The sequence below is a fragment of the Rhinopithecus bieti genome, unplaced genomic scaffold (assembly GCF_001698545.2).
Source record: "Rhinopithecus bieti isolate Rb0 unplaced genomic scaffold, ASM169854v2 scaffold_35859, whole genome shotgun sequence".
NCBI classification, from domain to species: domain Eukaryota; kingdom Metazoa; phylum Chordata; class Mammalia; order Primates; family Cercopithecidae; genus Rhinopithecus; species Rhinopithecus bieti.
This window is the reverse complement of record NW_016814962.1, coordinates 163,636-183,639: the sequence shown is the minus strand read 5'-3', so window position 1 is coordinate 183,639 and position 20,004 is coordinate 163,636. Positions and strand designations below refer to the sequence as shown.

At 49.2% G+C, this 20,004-nt stretch overlaps 2 protein-coding genes across 3 annotated transcripts in view; both read left to right on the top strand.

Annotated features, from left to right (window-relative positions):
* The window catches only part of GPR132 (G protein-coupled receptor 132), a 53,568-nt gene extending 36,124 nt beyond the window's left edge, over positions 1-17,444 (top strand). For both annotated transcript variants that reach the window (XR_001881600.1, XR_001881599.1), the window contains exon 6: positions 17,364-17,444. The gene's annotated coding sequence lies outside the window, so the exon portion shown is untranslated. The remainder of the gene's footprint in view (positions 1-17,363) is intronic.
* CDCA4 (cell division cycle associated 4) lies at positions 8,225-19,401 on the top strand. The gene is made up of 2 exons (XM_017852842.1): positions 8,225-8,401; positions 17,364-19,401. The coding sequence occupies exon 2, from the start codon at positions 17,370-17,372 to the stop codon at positions 18,093-18,095; it is 726 nt and encodes a 241-aa protein (XP_017708331.1). The 5' UTR covers positions 8,225-8,401; positions 17,364-17,369; the 3' UTR covers positions 18,096-19,401.
* Positions 19,402-20,004: the final 603 nt, after the last annotated feature.

Sequence of the window (20,004 nt, the reverse complement as noted above, 5' to 3'; positions counted from 1 at the left end):
ATTTGTTCGTGTGCAGCAATGTTTGCTCATCTCATCTCACAGCAGTGTGCCACTGTTGAATACACCCACCTCCAGTGTCCATTATCTTGGGGACAGACATTTGGGCTGTTTTCAGGTTGGAGCTTTCACTGGGTGCAGTGGCTCGCCCCTGTAATCCCAGCACTTTGGGAGGCTGAGGTGGGTGGATCACAAGGTCAGGAGTTCGAGACCAGCCTGGACAACATGGTGAAACCCCATCTCTACTAAAAATACAAAAAATTAGCTGGGCATGGTGGCACATGCCTGTAATCCCAGCTACTCAGGCGGCTGAAGCAGGGGACTAGCTTGAACCCGGGAGGTGGAGGTTGCAGCGAGCCGAGATCGCGTAATTGCACTCCACCATGGGTGACATAGGGAGACTCTGTCTCCCAAAAAATAAAAATAAAAAAAAAAAATCAGAGAGTTGAATATCTAAGTTTAAATAAAAGGTTGTATTTGGGTATAAGAAGTAGGATTGCAATCTGGGACATACATACAGAACACAGTGGTCTCTGGTATGTCCAGAGAATGAAGGGAAAAGGCTAGGGTTTTATTGGGGAAAGTGTAAGCTACACAAGTTATTTTGAAAGAAAGTATATTGGAGCTGGCAGTGTCTTATAAGAGCTGGTGAGTTTTTATTTTTCATAGTTTTAAGTTAAATCCTTTTTTATAGAGACAGGGTCTCACTATGTTGCCCAGGCTAGTCTTGAACTCCTGGCTTCAAGTGATCCTCCCACTTCAGCCTCTCAGAATGCTGGGATTACTGGCATGAGCCATTGTGCCTGGCCCTGAAATAGCGAGTTCTGACTGGCAAGTGTTGGTAGTTGCTAGGTAGGACTCGTCATCTGTGAGTTAGCTAGGCTCTTGCAGTTTTGGATTGGGCTTGTGAGACCACGTGTCAGGCAAGTGTTCTTGTATAAGCAGCTAGCTGTCCTTGTGTGACATGTGTAGTGACCTGTGGTTTGGAAACATCTCGTGATAGTTCTTGTAATCAGGCAAATCGTACATGGGAGACCTCCCTTCATGCCCTTCCCCAGCTCCATTTAGCCAGGGGATTGTTACAAGTGATTCCATTTTGAATGTGACCACTATCACAAGGCTACTATGAATAACCCTGCTACAAATGCTATTGTATAAATCTTTTTGTAAACATAGGCATGTCTTTCCACTGGGCACATCCCGACAAGCAATCCTAAGTCATAGGCTCGGTGTGTGCTCAGGTGTGGTAGATCCTGCCACATGGATCTCCAAAGTGACTGTCCAGCTCACCACTTTCTTGTTCTTCAAGGTTGTTTTGGCTCTTTTTGGCACTTTATATTGCCATAAAAATGTGAGAATCAGTTTGTCAATTCCCATAAAAACAAGTTGGTATTTTGACTGAGATTGCTTTGAATCTGAAGATAAATTTTGAGATCTCTGATATCGTTACAGGAGTAAGTCTTCCAATCCATATGCCTGGTTTATTCCTCCATTTATTTAGATTTCTCTCCGCAATGTTGTGTAGTTTTCTGTGAAGAGGTCTTGCATATTCCATGTTAGATTTATCCTTAGGTGCTGATGTTTTTAGTGGTTTGCAAACGACATCATTAAAGAAGTATTTTATAATGGTCTCTAGTTTTTTTTGAGATGGAGTCTTGCACTGTTGCCCAGGTTGGAGTGCACTGGCATGATCTTGGCTCACTGCAACCTCTGCCTCCTGGGTTCAAGCGATTCTCCTGCCTCAACCTCCCAAGTAGCTGGGATTACAAGCGCCCAACACCACGCCCAGCTGATTTTTTGTATTTTTAGTAGATATGGGGTTTCACCATGTTGGTCAGGCTAGTCTCGAACTCCTGACCTCATGATCCGCCTGCCTCAGACTTCCAAAGTGCTGGGATTACAGGCATGAGCCACCACGTGTGGCCAATGGTTTCTTATATATACAAATAGAATTGATTTTCCTGTATTGACTGTATTAAAAAATAAAAATCCAAGACAAGCTAAACATAACTGAGTTTAATTAAGCAGAGAAAACATTCATGTACCCGGGAAACAGCCCAGACTGGTTTAGAATGCATCACCCAGCAATTTCTGCAGGATATATTTATAGCCAGAGAAGAGGAAATGACATACAGAAATAACCTGATTGGTTGCATTTGGTGTTTGCCTTATTTGGTCATGTTTTGGCAGCTTTCAGCCTCTGCCTGGCTGGACATTCAGCTGCTATGATTGGCTGAGACACAGCTGCTTATTACAAGCCCATCCATCCTCTTAGGTTGGTATACAATTTGTTTACACATTAACTTTTTATTAATTTGAACAATTTATCTGGGGATTCTCTCCCTCCCTTCGTTTCTTCCTCCCTCCCTCTCCTTCCTTTCTCTCTCTCTCTTCCAAGACTCTTTCTTGACAGAGTCTTGCTCTGTCACCCAGAGTGACAGTGCTATAATCAAGGCTCACTAGTCTCAACCTCCCAGGCTTAAGTAATCCTCTTGCTTCAGCCTCCTGAGTAGCTGGGACTACAGGGGTGAATCACTACACCTGACTAATTTTATTATTTTATTTTATTTTTCTTTTTTTTGAGACAGAGTCTTGCTCTGTCGCCCAGGATGGAGTGCAGTGGCACAATCTCCACTCACTGCAACCTCCACCTCCCTGGTTCAAGCAATTCTTCTGCCTTAGCCTCCCAAGTAGCTGGGACTACAGTTGTGGGCCACCACACGCGGCTAATTTTTGCATTTTTAGTAGAGATGGGGTTTCACCATACTGGCCAGGCTGGTCTTGAATTCCTGACCTCGTGATCCGCTTGCCTTGGCCTCCCAAAGGGCTGGGATAACAGTCGTGAGCCACTGCGCCTGGCCCATGTGACTAATTAAAAAATTTTTTTTGTAGAGACAAGGTCTCACTATGTTGCCTGGTCTGGTGTCAAACTTCTGGCCTCAAGTGAGCCTCCTGCCTTGGTCTCTCAAAGTGCTGGGATTATAGGTGTGAGCCACCACACCCAGCATCCTTTGGATTTTCTATATTCAAACTCTAACTTTCTGAAATTAATGATAATGTTAGTTCATTTTCAAACCTTCATATCTTTTTTTTTCTTTTTCTTGCCTTCTTACAATAGCGAGGTCCTAGAGTATGACGTTGGGTAGAGATGAGTCAGAGCGGAGATGAGTCAGGAGATGAGGAACCTTCGTCTCTTTACTGGTAATGGGAGAAAGCTTTACCATTTTCACCATTTCACTATTCATGTTAGTATTTCCTGTGGATTCTTGTAGATACAGATGGTCTCTGACTTATGATTGTTTGACTTATGATTTTTTGACTTTACAATGGTGCAAAAGCAACACGCAGTCAGTAGGAACCATACTTCCAAGTACCCACCCGACCATTCTGTTTTTCACTTTCAGTGACGGTGAAAAAAGTGAAAGTAGAGTATTCAATAAATTACATGAGATAGTCAAGATTTTATTATAAAACAGGCTTCGTGTTAGATGATTTTACCCAACAGTAGGTGAAGCTAACTGTTTTGAGATGTGTAAGATGGGCTAGGCTAAGGCATGTTTGGTAGGTTAGATGTATTAAATGCATTCTCAACTTATTTTTGATATTTTCAAATTACAATGGGTTTTTGAGACATAATTTCATCCTAAGTAGAGGAGCATCTGTATATATTTGTTTCATTTTACTACAGTATACAGCAATATCTGTCATTACTAAGTATATATTTAAGTTTACTTACAGTATGTTCAAGTATCTGGTAAGATGTAGACTACAGTAACGTTTGGTTAGGTGTGGTGTGGTGGTGTGTGCCTGTAGCCCAAGCTACTTGGGAGGCTGAGGCGGGAGAATCACTTCAGCTGGGGGAGGTCAAGGCTGCAGTGAGCGGTGATTGCACCACTGCACTTCAGCCTGGGCCACAGAGCAAGACCTTGTCTCAAAATAATAATGATAATAGGCTGGGTGTAGTGGCTCACATCTGTAATCCCAGCACTTTGGGAGGCTAAGGCAGGCGGATCACTTGAGGTCAGGAGTTAGAGACCAGCCTGGCCAACATGGTGAAACCCTGTCTCTACTAAAAATACAAAAATCAGCCAGGTGTGGTGGCACGTGCCTGTAATCCCAGTTACTAGGGAGGCTGAGGCAGAAGAATCCCTTGAACTCAGGAGGCAGAGGTTGCAGTGAGTTGAGAGCATCCCATCATTGCACCCCAGCCTGGGCAACACAGCAAGATTCTGTCTCAAAATAATAGTAACAATAATAATGTCCTCCAGGGAATTGTCATCTCATGTCCACACTGGCCCTAGGCTTGGCCAGATGTGTTTTGGCTACCTGGACATTGACACATGTGAGCCCAGCAGAGGAAAGTGTAAAAAGAGCCCCTGTATTGGTACTGCCAGAAGGCCTCCTGCCTGGGCTGGCCTTCCGGAGGATGACAGAGCAGAGATGAGTCAGTCATCCCTGCCAAGACCCAAACGCTTGAGTGAGCTCAGCTGATGCCTCATGAGACAGAGCATGCTGACCCCAGTTGAAATGCCAACCGCAGAAATGCCAGCAAATAAAAGGCTGCCTTTTGAATCTACTAAGTTTGGGAAAGTGTATCATACAGCAAAAGGTAACTGATATAGAGGTGGGTCTCCTCCTTAATACCTTTCTTTCTTACTTTATCTATAGGCTAGAGTTCCACATGTATTTCTCTAGATTTTTATTTTTTATGTTTATTTATCTATTTTTTGAGATGGAGTCTCGCTGTGTTGCCCAGGCTGGAGTGCAGTGGTGCAATCAATCTCAGCTCACTACAAACTCTGCCTCCTGTGTTCAAGCAATTCTCATGCCTCAGCCTCCCAAGTAGCTGGGATTACAAGCACGTGCCACTATGCCTGGCTAATTTTTGTATTTTTAGTAAAGACAGGGTTTCACCATGTTGGCCAGGCTGGTCTCAAACTCCTGACCTCAGGTAATCCGCCCACCTCAGCCTCCCAAAGTGCTGGGATTACAGGCATGAGCCACTGTGCCGGGCCATTTCTCTAGATTTTTAATAGTACTTTGTAAAGTTTCAAAAATATCCTGGGATTTTGACTGGCAATAGAATAAATGTGTATATTCATTTGGGAAGTAAATGAACTCTGGACTCAAGCTCAGTGACACATTTTTATCAGCAATACCACTATCTATGACTCCAAGAGAACAACTGCAGTCTCCGCATGGCCCCTCCCGGCCCCTGCCTCATGCACCTCTTCCCTTGGTTAATTTTAATGAGCCTTTTCATAGTAATAAACCATAACCATGAGTACAATAGCTTCTGGGGAATTCTGTGAGTCCTTCTAGTGAATTTTTTTTTTTTTTTTTTAGACGGAGTCTCGCTCTGTCGCCCAGGCTGGAGTGCAGTGGCCAGATCTCAGCTCACTGCAAGCTCCGCCTCCCGGGTTTACGCCATTCTCCTGCCTCAGCCTCCCCAGTAGCTGGGACTACAGGCGCCCGCCACCTCGCCCGGCTAATTTTTTGTATTTTTTAGTAGAGACGGGGTTTCACCGTGTTAGCCAGGATGGTCTCGATCTCCTGACCTCATGATCCGCCCGTCTCGGCCTCCCAAAGTGCTGGGATTACAGGCTTGAGCCACCACGCCCGGCCTTTCTAGTGAATTTCAAACTTGACGGGGGTCTTGGGGCTGTTCCTAACTTTGCACTTGTATATTTAGTTTGCTAAAGATTATACCATGAAGGGGTGTTGAATTTTGCTAGATGCTTCTACACTGAGATTTTCATACTTTTTTTCTCCTTAATTCTGTTATGAATCATGTTGACCTTGCAATGTGAAATCAACTGTACTCCAATTCCTGGAGTACACCCAACTTGGTTGTGATGAGCTACCTTTTTTACATTATCACTGGATCTGATTTGCTAATATGTGGTTTGGAATTTTAAACTGTGTTCATGAGAGAGAATAGCCTGTGTGTTTTCTCTCATCATGTCCCTTTCGAGTTTTAGTATCAAATTTGTTAGCCCTGTAGAACAAATTGGTAAGAAGAGTTCCCCTTTATCATCTGGAAGACTCTGTGTAAGACTGATGCTGCTGCTTCAATTTGAGTCTTTTTTTTTTTTTTGAGACGGAGTCTTGCTCTGTCACCCAGGCTGGAGTGCAGTGGCGAGATCTCAGCTCACTGAAAGCTCCGCCTCCCGGGTTCACGCCATTCTCCTGCCTCAGCCTCCTGAGTAGCTGGGACTACACGCACCTGCCACCACACCTGGCTAATTTTTTGTATTTTTAGTAGAGATGGGGTTTCACTGTAGTCTCGATCTCCTGACCTTGTGATCCGCCCGCCTCGGTCTCCCAAAGTGCTGGGATTACAGGCATGAGCCTCCGCGCCCGGCCTTTGAGTCTTTTTTTTTAATGGATTCTAGTTCTCCTTGTCAACAATTTCCTGAATACATTAGTGTTACTGAAAAATATGACTCCAATCCTGGTGTAACCACAGACTTCTTATATGTTTTCTTTTTCTGGTCCTATGTCCTAGCAAGCCTGTTAATATTTTATGACTACAGTTAATGGTAACTTACTGCATATTTTCTAATAGGTAGAGGAGAGGATTTTGAATGTGCCTAACACAAACAGATGATGTCTGAGGTGATGGATATGCTATCTACCTTGATGGATCATTATACGTTGTATATATATGTTGAAATATCACACCAAATCTCATCTTGAATTGTAGCTCCTATAATTCCCATGTCGTGGGAGGGACCCAGCGGGAGGTAACTGAATCATGTGGCAGGTCTTTCCTGTTTTGTTCTCCGGATAGTGAATACGTTTCCTGAGATCTGATGGTTTTATAAAGGGGAGATCCCTGCACACGCTTTCTTGCCTGCCGCCATGTGAGATGTCCCTTTGCTTTTCCTAGGTCTTCGGCCATGATCGTGAGTCCATTAAACCTCTTTTTCTTTATAAATTACTCAGTCTCGGGTATGTCTCTATTAGCAGCATGAGAATAGACTAATATGCTCTGGAAGATATTATCTTACTCCAGACATTATTTTAGATCTTTGCCAATTTGACCTGTGGCAAACGGCACTCCAGCACAGCTTTAATTTCCACTGCTCTTGTCTGCCCAGGCTGGAGTGCAGTGGTGCAATCATAGGTCACTGCAGCCTCCAACTCCTGGGTTCAAGGGATTCTCTCACCGCAGCCTCCTGAGTAGCTGGGATTACAGGTGGGTGCCACCATGTCCAAACCACTTTTCTTTGGTGATCTAGATTTCATCTGCAGAATATCTGTATACTAAGGAATTTAACCTTTATGTGGGATACAGCCAGGAAAACCTTTTTTCCCCATTAGTCTTTTCACTTTGACATGCATAAACTTTAAAGTCTCATGTAGTCACCTTTATCAAGTCCCATTTTCTTTTACTTGGATAGTAACCTAATAGGATTTTCTACTTCCAACCTTCCTGCCGCCTCCTCCAAATCTACTACCAACAGTGATTCTTGGTGGTTGTGGTGACTCATGCCTGTAATCCCAGAACTTGGGGAGGCCAAGGTAGGAGGATCACTTAAGGCCAGGAGTTGGAGCCCAGGCTGTGTAACAAGGCAATACTCCGTCTCTACAAAATTACCAAAAAAAAAAAGTTAACTTGGTGTGGTGACACTTCTGTAGTCCCAGCTACGTGGGAAGCTGAGGCGTGAGGATCACTTGAGCACGAGTTCCAGGATACAGTGAGCCATCATCAACTTGTTTCCCTGCTTTCTACTTTCACATTACATTTCTTAACGTGTAAACCTGGGAAGCCTCTGGAGGCTTCCGCGGTTTCTGGAAAGGCTGGGATAGACCTCAGAGCCCAGGCCGCCCGGGAACTGCCTTGCCCGGCTCCTCCCCATCCCGGCACGAATCCCTCGGCAGGGAAGTTAACCCAGGCAGAAGCGAGAGAGAATCAGCCCTACCAGGCTGCCCCGCCATGCCCGCCAGCACCACGTGGGCCCCCGGCGCAGGCGCATTCAGTTCAGGGGAAGACGCGCGGAGACCTGCGAGCGGGCGGGGCTGGGCGGGGCCGGATTGGGCGCGGGGAGACCTGGGAGCCGGCGGGAGCCGTCGCGGGGTCCGGCGCGGAGGCGGGGCGGGGGCGGGGCGACAGAGGGCGCGCGCGAGCCCCAACGGCCGTCGCCGCAGCGCGGGAACACGCGCCGTAGATGCCCCGCCCGCGCGGGTTTGAACAAGAGACCCCGCCCCCGGTCCGTGAGTGGCCAATCAGCGGGCACGGCGCGCGGAGGGCGCAGCGTCGACCCTTTGTGGACGCTGAGTGGCAGTCGCACGCCCCGCCCCGCGCCGGCGGGCGCTCCTCCCTCAGCGGCGGGAAGCTGGTGGCAGCGGCGGTGGCGGCGGCTGAGCAGAGGAGCCGGCGGGCGGCCTCCCGGGTCAGGTGAGCGGGTCCGGCTGACCGCGAGGGCGTCTACGGCGGCGCGCGCGTTTGTGCTGCCGGGCGCGGAGGAGCCCGGGGGCGGTACGCGGAGTCTGTGGCTCCTGGCGCTGGGTTGGGTCCGGGGCGGAGACGGCGGTCAGGATTCCCGCTGGGGCTGCCGCGGGCGCCCTCGCCGCCCTCTTGGGCGCTGGTTCCACCGCGGGGTGGCCGCTGCTAAGGGGGCCCGGGGACCAGAGGGGCCCGGGCCGCCGTCTGCGTTCCATGCGGAGCGCGGAGCTGGGGCTTCGCCGAGGCCTCCGGGCGGCCCCACACGGGAGCGACTTCGCGAGGGCCCGGCTGCGGTACGCAGCGGCGCTTCCCGTACCTCGGCTCTAGTTGCCGCGGAGGGAACGCCGGGCGCGCCCCGCGACGGCCACCCCCGCCCTGCCCCGGGCCGACCCAACCAACCGGGCCAGGGCGCGCTGCAGCCCCCTCAGTTGGATCCCGGCCGCGGAGAGGGCCGAGGATGTGGGAGGAGGCCCAGACCCCGGGCGGTCGGCCAGCGCCGTCTTTCCTGGGCCCCTCCGGCGTTCCGAGGTGGGACTGGGAAAAGTCCCCGAGACACTTGCAGAAGTCGGAGGCAAGCTTTCCTCCGCGTTTTCAAACGCCTCTGGTCCCGTAAACAGGATCGTCGTGACAAAGGCTCCTACAGCTTGCTGGAATAGAGGGTCTCCGCTGCCTCGCCTCTCCTGTGGCCTTCGTGTGGGACGCACGAGACGGCAGGACCCAGATAACCGTTCTCTCAAAGTGAGCCACAGAAAAACATCGCCTGTTCCCAAAACTTACGTTTTATAAACTTTCTACGTACAACCACTTTATTTTCAAGTGTCACCATGTTTTATGATTGGGGTGGAAATCAACACAAAGTGAGTTACACCCTTTTTTCTAGGAAGAGTGGTAGGCTTTATCTTGGAAAAGGGGCCAGGAAGTTTCCCTCAACTTGCCACTGGAACATGTTTTCAGGGAAAAGAAGGTGTATCGTTCCAAGTAACAAAAGTACCTGAAATTAGCTGGGCGCGGTAGCTCACACTTCCCAGCACTTTGGGAGGAGGCCTAGGCGGATGGATCACCTGAGGTCCCCAGTTCGAGACCAGCTGGCCAACATGGTGAAATCCCGTCTCTACTAAAAATACAAAAATTAGCTGGGCGTGATGGCGCATGCCTGTAATCGGAATCCTAGCTACACCGGAGGCTGAGGCAGAAGAATCAGTTGAACCCAGAAGGCAGAGGTTCTCCAGCCTGGGAGACAGAGCAAGACTCCGTCTCAAAAACAAAAAAACAAAACCCTGAAATTAACATATCAGTAATTGTTCATGAACAGCCTCAGCAGACTGTAGTGGAAGATGGAGCTCCCACTCAGTAGATCTCAAGACCGAAGACCTTGCTCCTCTTCTTCCTGTTTTTCCGATAGAGTATTTCAGAGCTTATCTGATGTGTGAGAAATGGAAATTGTTGATGATTTGCTTAACCCGAAACTTCGAAGTGGCTGCAAGTCCAGCTGTGAAGGTGACAAGTTAGGTCAGAGTTGAGTCTGTGCCCAGCAGTCCCAGCCCTATTGGTCAGAATCTGGGAATCTGCATTTTCAGCCAGCCTCGTGGGATTGCTCAGCCACGAAGGTGTGGCCACTGCTGCTGTAGTGAAGGGCCGGTCCCTCAGCTGTAGGCTGCTTGCCTGAGTAGCACTGCGGGGCTGCTCTCGGCTGGTCTCTGCCTCCGTGGGCTTCGTTTACTCTGTCCCTAGTGGCTTGTTGGCTGTTCCACCTGCCATGTCGGACATGTCCTCAGTCTGTCTGACCCTCTTCGTTTTTCTCTCTGGTTGGTGCTTGCTTTAGAAGCCTAAGGGCGGTGCTGGGAGTTGACTGAGGGGTGAACGCCTTGGCTGTCCCGTTGACACCCTGTGGAGTTGGTGGGATTTTAGGCATTTAACTAGATGTGTAGTAGGAGCTTCAAAACTGAGCAGGGGGTCAGGCATGGTGGCTCACACCTGTAATCCAGCACTTTGGGAGGCTGAGGTGGGCGGGTTGCCTGAGGTCAGGAGTTTGAGACCAGCCTGGCCAACATGGTGAAACCCCGTCTCTACTAAAATTACAAAAATTAGCCAGGTGTGGTGCCACGTGCCTGTAGTCCCAGCTACTCAGGAGGCTGAGGCAGGAGAATCGCTTGAACCTGGGAGGTGGAGGTTGCAGTGAACTGAGATTGCATAACTGCACTCCAGCCTGGGGGACAGAATGAGACTCTGTCTTAAAAAAAAAAAAAAAAATTGAGCAAGGAGCTAGGCTCCACAGCCCCACCCGTATGGTATAGGGCCCTTCCTTCCATATTAGGAGTTAAGCAGCCTCAGGCCAGAGTCACACAGGAGGCCCTCAGGGAGCTGGGCCCAGCCCAGGCATCCCTCAGGGCTGGTCAAGACGATGCTCTTGCTGACTTTGTCCGAAACACAGATATGGCCCAATTCAGGGTGATCCTCACAGGCCAGCTTCTCTGGGCCCAACCTTATCCTCTTCACCCCTGAACGCACGTTCTGGGTGACAGCTCTTAGGGGTCACATGACTGTAAAAAACACCTGTGAGCTTTACTCCTTTTTGTATTAATAGTAATAAACTTGTTAGCATTTTAAAATATTGGGTACAACACAGAATTAGCTGCTAGAGATTTGGAACATTGGACAGGAATGATTTGAAGTGACTGAACAGGGATATTCTCATGGTACCAGAATGGGATCTGTGCATGGGATGAGATGCAATGGAGGATGATGGAGATTCTCTCTCGTCCCTTGTAGGACTTGTATAACCAGGCACATCTACGCAGGTCCCTGGGTTATGCGAGTCCTACAAGGGGCGAGAGAATCTCCATCATTCTGGAGGATTCCCTCTGGCCCCTTGTAGCATTTCCACCTGGATGGTGGCTACCCTTCTGTGTTTTCACAACTTACATTAGCTTTGCCTGTCCTGAAGGTTCAGATGAATAGAATCCTACAGTACATATTTTTGTGTGTGTCTTGCTGCTTTTATTCAGCATAATGTTTTGAAATTTATCCATGTTGCATAAATCATTGAGGTTTGTTCCTGAGTTGCATTCCTTTGTCAGAATACACCAGATCGTGTGCATTCAACTTATTTGAAGTGTTTTTTTTTGAGATGGAGTCTCACTCTGTCGCCCAGGCTGGAGTGCAGTGGCGCGATCTCTGCTCACTGCAACCTCCGCCTTCCGGGTTCAAGCAGTTCTCCTGCCCCAGCCTCCCGAGTAGCTGGGACTATAGGCATGTGCCACCCTCCCAGCTAATTTTTTGTATTTTTAGTAGAGATGGGGTTTCATCATGTTGGCCAGGATGGTCTCAATCTACTGACCTTGTGATCTGCCCACCTTAGCCTTCCAAAGTGCTGAGATTACAGGCATGAGCCACTGTACCCGGCCTGTTTAAGTCTTAAAAGAATGCTTGTGGCTGGGTGTGATGGCTCATGCCTGTAATCCCAGAACTTTGGGAGGCCAAGGTAGGCGAATCACTTGAGATCAGGAGTTCGAGACCAGCCTGGCCAACATGGCGAAACCCCGTCTCTATTAAAAATACAAAATTAGCTGGGCGTGGTGGTGCACACCTTATAATCCTAGCTACTTGGGAAGTTGAGGCAGGAGAATTGCTTGAACCCGGGAGGTGGAGGTTGCATGAGCTGAGATGGCACCACTGCACTCCAGCCCAGGCGACAGTGAGACTCCGTCTTTAAAAAAAAAAAAAAGAATGTTTACAACTGAGAGAGATGAAACTAGGCCAAGGACCGCCACCCCTCTCCAGGAGCCTCTCTGGAGGCTCACACCTGCTGGTCCTGCCCTTGAATAGACAGAAAAAATATTCCCCCTGTTTTCTGAATTTCCTTTCAGTGTGATAGATCTCATTGCCTGTGCATTTAACACTTCTAAATTTTATAAAATGGTTATTTCTTGGGCATTTTCCAAGAGAAATGAAAACCAATGTTCATGCAAAAACATGTTCTAGAATGTCCTTGGTAGCTTTATGTGTAATAACTCCAAACTGGAAACAAGGAAAAAGTCCCCTTCAGCTGGGGTGCGGTGACGCTGTGCTCCATCTGTGCCTCCAAATCATACTCTGTTGTGAACTGTTGACACAAGACAGTTCGCAGGGATCTCAAGAGAATTATGCTGAAGGAGAAAAGCCAACCTCAGAAGGATGCTTGTTGTGGGATCCCGTTTATGCCACATTGTTGTTCTGACCCAGAGCTGAAGGATGGCATGGCCAGAAAAGGACCTACACAGGGAGGCCAGGGTGTCTGGTTGTGGCAGAAGAGCAGCTGTGGAACAGGATAGGAACACAGAGGTGGAGCTTGGTGGAGGAGGGAAGGAATGCTTAGCTGGGGGGCTCAGAGACTTGGCAAAGCAAGAGGAAGCTTTACCAGCAAGTGTGCAGAAATTAGTGTAGGGCAAAGTTGATGGATTGTTCCACCTTCTTAGGATGCAGTTTGATAATGTTTGTCAAGCCTCTTAAAAATGTACCTGCACATCACCCTAGTAAGTAGAGTCGAGGCTGAGGAAGCCAAATGCTAGAAATACCAAAGCACCTAAAGTTAGAAACTGGTATCATTTGTGGTTGGGAAAATTGTCAGTAGTGTGAAACTTCCCTCCCTTATGCAGAGAGGAAAGTGCTGGGAGAAACGGCTGGAAAGGAGGAACCCAGGAAAGGAAGAACCCAGGTGGTGACTTTTTTTCTGAGTGGATAGGATCCTGGGAGAAAATTTGTTTTGTGGTTTTTGATACTCTTCCAGATTGTCTACAGTGAGCTGTGGAAATAAGCAACCAGGTGAGAACAGGCAGAGGCTGTTTATCCAGAGCTTCCCCTAGCAAGGGTGCGGCCCTTCTCCCTTGTGATTGGCAGAAACTCATAGGCGAGGGAACAGGAGAGCTTTAAAGTGGCAACCAGGGAAGCTCAGGGGTGGCTGATGGAGGCTGCTGACTTGGGGGACTGGGGTGGCTGGTTAGAAGTGGGGTTCCTGGCCGGGCACGGTGGCTCACACCTAGAATCCCAGCACTTCGGGAGGCCAAGGTGAGTGGATCACCCAAGGTGAGGAGTTGGAGACCAGCCTGGCCAACATGGTGAAAACCCCGTCTCTACTGAAAATACAAAAATTAGCCAGGCCTGGTGGTACACGCTTGTAATCCAGCTATTCGGGAGGCTGAGGCAGGAGAATCCCTTGAACCTGGGAGGTGGAGGTTGCAGTGAGCTGAGACCACGCCACTGCACTCTGGCCTGGGTGACACAACAACAAAAAGAAGTAGGGCTCCTATGAGATGGCTTAGAACACGTTTGGCTTTCTCTGGTTGGTCCTAAATTGGAAGCAGGGACAAAAACTGGAGAGGTTGTCAGCTAATCATGTCCTGGCCATTTTGGGCTGCTTGCTGTGGAAATGACTGTTTAGCTTCCTAGAGAAAGCAGCCAGGCTTCCTACAAGAGTGACTAGGGCAACCTGGCTTCCTGGCTGGTTACTGAAGGTAAAGGGCTGCTTTCAGACCGCTTGCCGCAGATGATGGCTGATAGTTCTGCTTCTGTGCGTGGTTCCGCCATGGTTTGTTGGTGTATTTCCTCGCTCAGAGCAGATGTTAGGGTGATTTCCGACGGTCACGTATTCCTAGTGCTGCCCTTAGGACTGGCTGACAGCACCAGGCCAAGCACTTAATTCATCCTCTTAAGATCCCCAATGGGAGGTTCATGATCTGGCATTTCTAAGAACTCAGAGGAAAGGAAAGTGGGACCCAGAGGATACTAGGAGCTTGGGCCAGCTTCTTGAGCTGGTTGCCAGTGTGGTTGTGGGTCTTCTTGGTCTGTCCCATTGGTATTCTCGTTCCTTCTGTGAGTTGCCCTCATCGTCCTGGTCAGCCATGCTGACCTTCTGTAGACCCTACATTATGGGGGTTGTGCTGCTGGGTTTCCAGAGTCAAGGGAGGCAGCCAGGGGTTCTTCTGTCTGTAAACTTGGGCTGAATGCATGCTGTTCAAGTGGATTTGATTTGGGTCTTAAATTAATCTATTGTTATGCAGGCTTGGGATTGAGATAGGGTTGAAAGAGAAACTAAAAACCCAGAAGGTATAGTGACTTCCCACAGAGGAAACCGTGGCACTTAATCTTTTCCTCAACACAGGGTGTCTTTTGTAGTTTGACATAGCCTTATGTTAATTCTCAATACACTTAGCAGTTTTAAGCCAGTGATTTAAACAATGGATTGGGATGAAAACCTCTGAAAAGTTAAATTTGTGGCTGACACAAAGAACTTGAATATTTACCAGAAGTAGTTGAAATGTTTAAATGTATTTTGGTGGTAAAGTGTCCTTCATTTAGAATGAGTTGAGAAGCTAGTGTATGCAGGTGTGAGAGGTGGTACACAGCCGGAGGGTTGTGCCTGTGGTGACATTTGCATGCTGCTGGGGAAATCGGTGTTGTAGGGGAAATAAGCTAGGGTTATGTAAGTTTTCTTTTAATTTTAATTTTGAAATAATTGTAGAACCAGGGGACGTTGCAGAGCAGTGTTCAGGAGGCCCCTGTGCCCTTCCTCTGCTTCCCAGGGTTGGCATCCTTGTAGGATGCACAGCCAGGCCCCAGGTCCACGTGATCACATGGCTGCTGCAGGCCCATGTGCGTGTGTCCCGTGCTGTGCAGTCAGAGTGGAACCACCCCCGCAGCCCAGGAGCAGAAGGGCCCTCACCCCCGAGATCTCCCTGCGCAGGTCCTGTTCTAGCCGTGCCACCCCTCAGCTCTGGGTCAGCACTGCAGTGTAGCATAAATGGGATCGCACAGCAGGCACCCTTCTGAGGTTGGCTTTTCTCCCTCAGCATAATTCCCTTGTGGAAGGATCCGTTGTGTGTATCAACAGTTCATTCCTTTCTATTGCAGAGTAGGATTTGGTGGCATAAATGGAGCAGAGTGTGTGTCACCATACCCAGGTGAAAGGGACGTTTTCCTTGTTTCTGGTTTGGAGTTATTACAAATAAAGCTGCTATGGACATTCTGGAACATGTTTTTGCATGAACTTTGGTTTATTTCTCTCGGATAAATGCCCAAGACGTCACTTAGTTTTATAAAATTTAGGTGTGTTAAATGCACAGGCAATTGAGATCTATGACACTGAAAGGAAATTCAGAGAACAGGGGGAACCTTTCTTCTGTTTATTCAAAGTAGGAGCAGCAGGTGGGAGCCTCCAGAGGGGCTCCTGGGAAGGGGTATGGTTGGCAGCCAGTTCTCCCGCCCTGCACAACTTCCCGTCCTTGGTCTCCAGACCCCCAGCAGAGACAGCATACACCTCCCACACCCCAGCTTTCCAGAAGCACCTGGGTATACCCTGGTCCCAGGGAGCCCTCAGATTGACTAAGAGAAAGAGAAGTTCCAAAGTTTGCGTATTCAAAAGATTGTAACCCTATTTATGCATAACTTGAATTATTTGAAGTAATAATGTTTCACTACATCACAAGCATGAGAAGAGATAAACTTAATCATATGTGAGATGCTTGTCCTGTCAGACTCTGCCAGCCAGTGTGGCCCTGAGCCAGCTGTCATCCCAGCTCCCCACAGGCGGCACTGGCTCAGAATGGCACCTGTCAAAAGCCAGAGCCCACCCTCTTCTCTGCTCTGCCTTTAATGCCCCAGAGATATTCCAATTTAGAATCAGTTAAAAAAAAAAAGTTTGCACAGACTTGTATTTCTAAGAGTAGACATGGCCAATGTCCATCTAGTGCATCTGTGCTATGCGTCTGAGTGGAGCCTGCTCAGCAAGGCTGAGCCTCAGGTACCAGCCCGGAGTTGCCCAGGTCTGGGGTAAAGTCCAGGAATCTGCGTCTTCAACCAGCAGCGCCAGTGCTGAGACACGCTGAGAAATGCTGCCTTGGCCAGCTGTGGGCTGCCACAACACACTGGTGGGGAGCCCCCCTTCCCCCCGCCCCCCCTCCCCGACACACACCCTGCCATGTTTCGGTTCCTTTGAAAAGAAAGGAGTTGGGATCAGAGGGAGCAGGTGGCCCCTGAAGCCATGGTTGTGCAAACTCGTCAAGAGCTCTCCAGTGGAGGGCATTGACCCTGAGAGATGTCAAGTAGAAAGCAGCCAGGCAGAGCCTCTGTACCTTGGGAGAAAGGAACTGGTGGGGGCGGGTGGGGGGAGCCAAGGAATGGGTGTGATCCCTAAGGCAGGCAGCACAGGCGGGTGTGGGAACAAGGGGCTGCCCAGGGCCACATGGGCTCTGCCAGGGGACCCTGTGTCCCTTGGAGAATTGTGCATGAAACACAGCCCACTCGCTGCATGGGAAGAGCATACGGCCCTGCAGTCCTTCCCCTGTGCGTTCCTGGTGGCACAGCTTTCCAGCATGGCTGTCTGCGACATAGAGAGGCTTTTAGTGAAAGTATTGAGGGGGAAGGCACTAACCCTTCTGAACGTAGAAGTGACTTTGTCCCAGGCAGGATCCTGAGGGAAGTTGGAATGGTAGGTGTGTGCGCCTGGCCCTGTCCCCAGCCCTGCGCCCTCTGCAGGCTGGCATAGTTCACATTCATCTCATGTTACCCCAGGGTCTCTTCTTTCGCATGCACCACAATTAGATTTTTTGATAACAGATTTTCGGCCAAGCTCTCAAACACTTATATTTCTCTATATATTTCTCCTACTTTTAGTTCATTTACCTTTTTTGCTGGAGAACACTGCTGTGGTACAGTTCAGAGGTTTGTCGTTTCTCACAATGTGACTGTGCCTGGATTAGGCAGGATGGCAGCTGATCTGAGGGGGTCTCCCACTGGCCTCCACATCTCAGCTCTGACTTCCCTGCCTGTTACAGAGTCGCTGCTGCTTGTGTACAGTCAGGGCAGTCAGACGGAATCCAAGGGGCGTTATCTGCTAGAGAGTCCGCTGTGTGCTAAGTGGTATCTTCCTTGGTTTCTGCAGGACACAATGTTTGCACGAGGACTGAAGAGGAAATGTGTTGGCCACGAGGAAGACGTGGAGGGAGCCCTGGCCGGCTTGAAGACTGTGTCCTCATACAGCCTACAGCGGCAGTCGCTCCTGGACATGTCTCTGGTGAAGCTGCAGCTTTGCCACATGCTTGTGGAGCCCAATCTGTGCCGCTCAGTTCTCATTGCCAACACGGTCCGGCAGATTCAAGAGGAGATGACGCAGGATGGGACGTGGCGCGCAGTGGCACCCCAGGCTGCAGGGCGGGCGCCGCTCGACCGCTTGGTCTCCACGGAGATCCTGTGCCGTGCAGCGTGGGAGCAGGAGGGGGCACATCCTGCCCCTGGGTTGGGAAATGGCCACACACAGGGCCCAGTTTCTGACCTTTGCCCAGTCACCTCAGCGCAGGCACCAAGGCACCCGCAGAGCAGCGTCTGGGAGATGGATGGCCCTCGAGAAAACAGAGGAAGCTTTCACAAGTCACTTGATCAGATATTTGAAACGCTGGAGACCAAAAACCCCAGCTGCATGGAAGAGCTGTTCTCAGATGTAGACAGTCCCTACTATGACCTGGACACAGTACTGACAGGCATGATGGCGGCTGCCAGGCCAGGCCCCTGTGAAGGGCTCGCGGGCTTGGCCGCAGCCACCCCGGGCCCTAGCTCCAGCTGCAAGTCTGACCTGGGCGAGCTGGACCACGTGGTGGAGATCCTGGTGGAGACCTGAGCAGGAGCCCTGAGCGCTCACAGCCGCCTCTGACGCATGGACACGGGAGCACTGGCTCCCATGGAGGGTGCGCCTGCCGCCAGCGGCCCAGCCTTGCTGCCCTGTCTGCTGATTCTGAGAAATCCCAGAACAGCCCATTACCAGTGGGGTCTGCAGCCCCAGGCCCATCCCACTTACTTCCCCCTGTGGAGGGCCAGGCAGAGGCTGTTCTCCTGGAAGGCTTCTGTCTCTGGGCCAGTTCTGATGTCCCCACAGCCCTGGGCCCCTTGTGTCTCTTTGTGTCCCCCACTGTAGAGGGCGGCAGGCCACAGCTGCATCAACCTCCTTTACATTTAGATAGGTGAATTTTTACAATTCAGTTTTGTATGTTTTGGGCAGTATTTTGTCTTAAGATATATTTTTTAAACTTTTTATACCTTATCTCTTTAGATTTTTTCAGCTATTTTCTTAAAAGTATATTTTTTCTATAAACATCCTTGGCTGCTACATTAGAACTTTTATAGCCTAAACAATGGCAGTTGGTGTGTTTCGTTTTTTTAAGGTTTAAATAAGGGCTTTTTTTTTTTTGCAGTGAGCATCACTACAGTCTGAGTCAACAGTGTGAATGTCTCATGTTTCACTTTAAATGTGTGTGCGATGATACTTCGTTATGTTCTGTGCTACAGTGAGACCTGGGTGAGAATCAAGAACCGTACCCAGCTACGCTTTTTTTGTCGTTAGAAAATCTGTGGGAGCCACATCTTCCTAGACTTAAGTGTAAATTATGGAGGATTTTATTTATGTCTATTTATATGTAAATGTCATTGAAGACGAAGGTCAAATGTTTGTCTGTTTGGAGATCGCGGGCACCAGCTGGTCTTTAGGGACCTCAGAGCCCCTCGGTGGTGCCTCCTTAAGGCAGTGTTTCTGGAGGCTCCTGTCAGGGCCAGCCCGGGCACCTGCCCTGGGGAGGAAATAGCATTGCTGCTGGATGGGAGATGCCTGCACTGCTCTGTTAGATGGGTGCTGAAGCAAAAGGTTGAGGCTAGGCTGAAGTCTAGAATGACAGAGATCCGAATCCTTGTCGCCATTCGTGGCACCTTGATCTGTAGGGCCGTGGGGGCTGCCGCAGGCAGGGCGTGAGCTGGGGGTGCCTGCAGCCTTCCGCTCCTGCCCCACCTCACCCCACATGCTCCCTGTTTCTCATGCTTTCTCTAACTTCCTTACCCCTTAACCAAAAAGGTGTGTTTTCTTTTGTGCATATAGCCGTTCTTAAATATCAGTGATGTAAACCTTACTTTATTAAAAAATTATCCAGCAAACAAAATGGGAATGTGGCGTTAGTTGTGACTACGGCCTGACCCTCCAGCGACCTTTCTGCAGGATCAGTTCTGCTGTGTTACCTAATGGTGCTTTGTAAGGTGGGGAAAGGAATTTCACTTGGCTGCATTATTAAATGGACGCTGGGTTACTTTTATTCCCCCCCCCCCACACACACACACAGGGTTGCAGAGCAAATTATTTACCTTGTTCAGTACCTGGCTGGGGCTGGGGGTGTCCATGACCTCTGACAGCCCCCTGATGTCGAAAGTTAATCCTCATGGACCCTAGTTTAAAGGGTATGTGTTTTATAGCAATAAACCTAAAGCACTATTTTGATTCTGTATAGCATTTTTATCTTTTAAAAACATCATTTGTTTAGCATTAGTAGTTGTAGTGCCTGTTTTGGTAGCCTTCAAAATTATAAACCGCTCAGAGAATGTGACTTTTGGGACCACAGAGACAGGAGAGAACAGCTGCTATGACTTAGAAGTATAGCTGGAGCCTCATTCCCTGGACTCTCATTGTGTTCATCTGTGATACTGTACAGCAAAGCCCACTTGTTTCCGCCGTGGTGCACAGTGGCTGAGTAATCAGCTGTTTTCCTAGC

Bases quoted from the DNA above. Each gene is read 5' to 3' on its own strand.
- CDCA4 (XM_017852842.1), top strand. From the start codon at position 17,370: ATGTTTGCACGAGGACTGAAGAGGAAATGTGTTGGCCACGAGGAAGAC.